This window comes from Tupaia chinensis, unplaced genomic scaffold (genome assembly GCF_000334495.1).
Source record: "Tupaia chinensis unplaced genomic scaffold, TupChi_1.0 Scaffold140355_1, whole genome shotgun sequence".
Classification (NCBI taxonomy): domain Eukaryota; kingdom Metazoa; phylum Chordata; class Mammalia; order Scandentia; family Tupaiidae; genus Tupaia; species Tupaia belangeri.
The window spans coordinates 47,030-51,062 of NW_006200232.1; the positions used below are offsets into that span (position 1 = coordinate 47,030).

Consider the following 4,033-nt stretch of genomic DNA (forward strand, 5'->3'; position numbering starts at 1 on the left):
AAAATATATATACATATACATATATGTGAAACTAGAAATGGAAAATTATTGATGATAACATGTATGATTAAGCCACTATGTAGTATATTCTGAATGGGAAATCACATTTTGTATGCTGTGACAATGCTCAGGGAATGAATGTAAATTAATGAATTATTTTTTTAAATGTTACAAAAAAATGACAGGGCACTTGTAACTAGATTCTAGTTTTGTCTGTATTTTTAGTTTAAGGTATTTTGTGAATCAATAAAATATGGGGAAAAAAAGTTCAGTATGGAAGGGAGAGAGTGGGAAGGGGAAGGAAAAAACAAGTAAAAGTGTGCTTAATTGTCAAAAAATGAGAAGCTATGTGCTGATAAGTTATAGAGTAATATCTTTGGCTTGACTAACATACATAGCATTTGTGCTGGAAAAAATGTACACTGTAAAGATGTGATTAAATGTAAATTAATTAATTAATTAAAATAATAATAAAATAACAAAATTTAAATATGAATAAAAATAATTATTTTAACTTTATTTATGTATGAATTTATTTATTTATTTAATTTGATCAGAGAGGGACAGAGTGAAAGAGAGGGAGAGGGAAAATGAGAAAGCAAGCTGCTAGGTCTGGAACTCACACTGCAGTTGGCCACGTGAGAGTCCAGCGCCCCCAACGGCTATGTCACCTGCCAGCACCCCCAGTTCTTCTCTACAACATTGCCTGAATGCACATTGCACAACCAATACTACAAAAGTTGAATGAATTGGGCGACAGAGTTTTGCTTTGTCTGCCATATTTACCTGACCTCTCACCAACCGATGAACACTTCTTCAAACATATTGACAACGTTTTTTAAGAATTATTTACTGATGGGAACCAGCAGTGAGCATAATGGCTATGTCGCTGGACTCCCACGTAGTCGACCGTGGTTCACGTCCCGGACCCCGTGGCTTAAAACTGACCCTGGGGGGTGATTTCTCGCTTTCTGTCTCTATGTCTCTCTCTGTCTGTCTGGTGAGCGCACGCGCCCTATAGCGAAAATCTCTCCAAAAAAGAAAAGAAAAGAAAAGAAAAGAAACGAAAAGAAAAGAAAAGATTAACAAAATGACAACCCTTGGGATCGCGATTCGAGTCCCAGACCTGGTGGCTTAAACTCACGCTGGGCGCGTGTGCGTGTGTGCCCAAGATCCTGAGAGGAGAATGGAGGAGAAGGGATTGCAGTGTGGACCTCCCCCTGGGGGGGGGGGGGGTCCTCGCTTTCTGTCTCTCTGGCAAGCACACATACCCTATAGCAAAAAAAAAAAAAAAAGAAAGAAGAAAAAAGACAACCCTATATTGCCCAGAAGGAGAGAGAGAAAGACAAGGAGAGTTTATCTGAAGAGAATTTTAAAAAGAAGAAAAGAGGACACTAAAGTGGGCAGTGAAACGAGCTGGATCTTTCCTCTGGTTCTTTCACCAGTGAGCTGGGTGAGCTTGGGTGAACAACTCTCTGAACCTTCCATCTCCTCATCTCTAAAAGAAGTTGGACAGCTCAGTGTCTTCCACATTCTCTCACACCATACTTACTTCCTGCCTCGTTTTTGAACTACAAAGTCCCCTTTCGCAGGCACCTGAGAAAGATCAGAGCCAGGAGTGGACAGCTGCTTGTCATGACAAGAAATAGGAGAAATGGAAACGGGACAGCATGTCACTTGCACAAGTTGCTGCTTCAGCCAGTGATGGGCTGAGGTGAGAAGCAAGGTTATAATTAGAACCGCAGCCTGTCCTGAGCACTCCAACAGCCTCTGGAGGCTGCTCTGGCCTTAAAAACGATTCTTCTTAAAAGGATTTTCCTCCTTCCTCAGGGGAAAGGAAGCCCATTGATATAAAACCCCTCTTTCATCCAGCTTCCAATGCTAAATGCCACTCCAGTAGAGACAAATAGAGACAGTAGAGTGTTGACAAATAGAGAAGGAAAGAGTAAGTTGAGCCCGGTCACATTGCCCCTTGTGATATCGTTTTATTTTTAACTTCCAAACACTTGAACTATTTCTGTTGAAGTTTTCTCTCCTTTCCCTGCCTTCCCAACAGAACCCTGTCCTCTTCTGCAGCTGATGCATCCCAGCCACCTCCTACCATCTGCTTGGTCACAATCAAGGGACGCAGGTGCAGCAGAGGCTGCATGAGCCATTAAGGTAAGCTTTTCAAACAGGAGCAGGTGCACCAGAGACGTTCAGAGGGGTGAGCAGTCCGTCTGTGCCCTGGGGAAGAGGACTGCTAAGCAAATTAGCCATGTATGGGGCCGGGGGAGAGGGGAAGCTGTGTACTGAGAATGAGACCCAGCCATGCGTAAACTCCAGTTTCAAACTTAAACTCTTAGAGCAGGAAGAGGTCCTCTGCTTTCTGACAACTTACATTCTTTTTTTTTATTATTTTTTTTTAACTATCAACCAGAATAGTTATGGCTTACATTCTTTTTTCTTTTTTTTTAACTATCAACCAGAATAGTTATGTGCTTTCTTTAAAGTTACACATCAGCGAAAAGGAGTGAGAAGGGTGACCAGAGGAGATAGTGAGAAAATAAATGGACGACCCAGAACCCAGAATTTCTATTTTCTAAATTATGAATTCTGTGATCTTTCCCACAGTCAACATTTGCTGTGGTAATTGCAAGTCGTTCTCACGGAGCATAAATCCCATCTTCTGTGTCAGGCTCTTGGTTAACGGACCACAGTTGTATTTGCTACCTGTGCGCTTTAAACTCTGCCTGTAGCATCTAAAACCTGTTTCTCTCTAACACTCTTTAAAAAAAGTGGCTCTCTCCTCCTTAGCTCTCTTAAATCCAAACTTCATCTATGAATTATAAGTGAAAGTATTTCATAAGTTGAAAAATTTAAACAAACTTATATAGTAAAACCCAAACCGTTATAAACTGGAAACTTGCACACCCAGAGGGACAGAAGTAAAATAACTAATAATACTTGAAGGATCAAGAGCTAGAAAGTGACATAGATTATTTCTAGCTTCTAAAACAACTGTATAGTATTGCATGCACACACACACACACACACAAATGGCTGGGGTAAGGGAAGAGTGTTTACTTTCTTGTTTTCCTCTGGTTCAAAGTTCAGCCAAGGACATCCTGAGAAGTGACCTGTAGAGCAAAAGGGATTCTGTATACTCTGAGCTTGCAAGTGTGCAGGCTGACGCCAGCAGTGCCGAACAAAAGGAGCCCTAGAGGGACTCCTCAGACAACCCCAACTCCTGATGTGCCTGCCTACTCTGTAACCTCCAGACGCACCCCGTCACACTGCTGGAGGTATCTGGGTTACAATTATGCCTGTTTGCTAAGCACAAACTCACTATGTATACTTGCTAATTCATTCAGTTCTGCCAGGGTCTCCATGGCACTCAGTCTCCAGGGTGTGTGCTGGGCATCATCCTAGTGTATTTTGACTTAGGAGTAACTTACCAGGCAGGCTGACTCACAACCTTCCCTAGTTAGTCCAGCTAGTTAACGACTTCCTTGGCTAATACAGTGGAAATTTAAAATACTGATATCAGTATGAAAGTGCAAGATATGAGAATTAACTAGCTAATTAAATAACTAAAAAGTTTAATGGTGTTTCTAGTATAGGTGGAGAATTGCAGATAATGAAGCTGAATGATCTGGGGCAGCGTGGTTTATTCCTGTAGGTTAGTGAAGGTACTGGAGTCATAGCCCAGAAGCCTAGAATTATGGAATTGGATATGGGGATTACCCTCATCCAACTGATTGTGTTAAAATATCAAGAGGCAAAAGGATTTGGGACCAGCAGATGTCATAATGGTTATATCGCTGGACTCCCACGTAGCCAACCGTGGTTTGAGGCCTGGACCCAGTGACTTAAAATTCACACAAGATATGGGGACCAGTAGTTAGTGTAATGGCTATGTCGCTGGACTCCCATGGAGTCGACTGCGGTTCACGTCCCGGACCCGGTGGCTTGGAACTCATGCCGGGCGCGTGTGTGTGCGTACCCAAGATCCCAAGAGGAGAACGGAGGAGAAGGGATTGCGGCATGGCCA

General features: G+C 42.4%; 2 protein-coding genes across 2 annotated transcripts in view; one reads left to right on the forward strand and one right to left on the reverse strand.

Annotated features, from left to right (window-relative positions):
* LOC102502344 (glycine cleavage system H protein, mitochondrial-like) overlaps positions 1 to 4,033 on the reverse strand; it is a gene marked incomplete at its 3' end in the record, with an annotated part of 19,531 nt that overhangs the window by 11,801 nt on the left and 3,697 nt on the right. Inside the window, 1 exon segment of the mRNA XM_014593328.1 lies at positions 1,553 to 1,709. Coding sequence (XP_014448814.1) covers positions 1,553 to 1,709 — 157 coding nt within the window.
* FBXO40 (F-box protein 40) overlaps positions 2,053 to 4,033 on the forward strand; it is a 27,372-nt gene continuing 25,391 nt past the window's right edge. The window contains exon 1 of the mRNA XM_027766017.1: positions 2,053 to 2,160. The gene's annotated coding sequence lies outside the window, so the exon portion shown is untranslated. The remainder of the gene's footprint in view (positions 2,161 to 4,033) is intronic.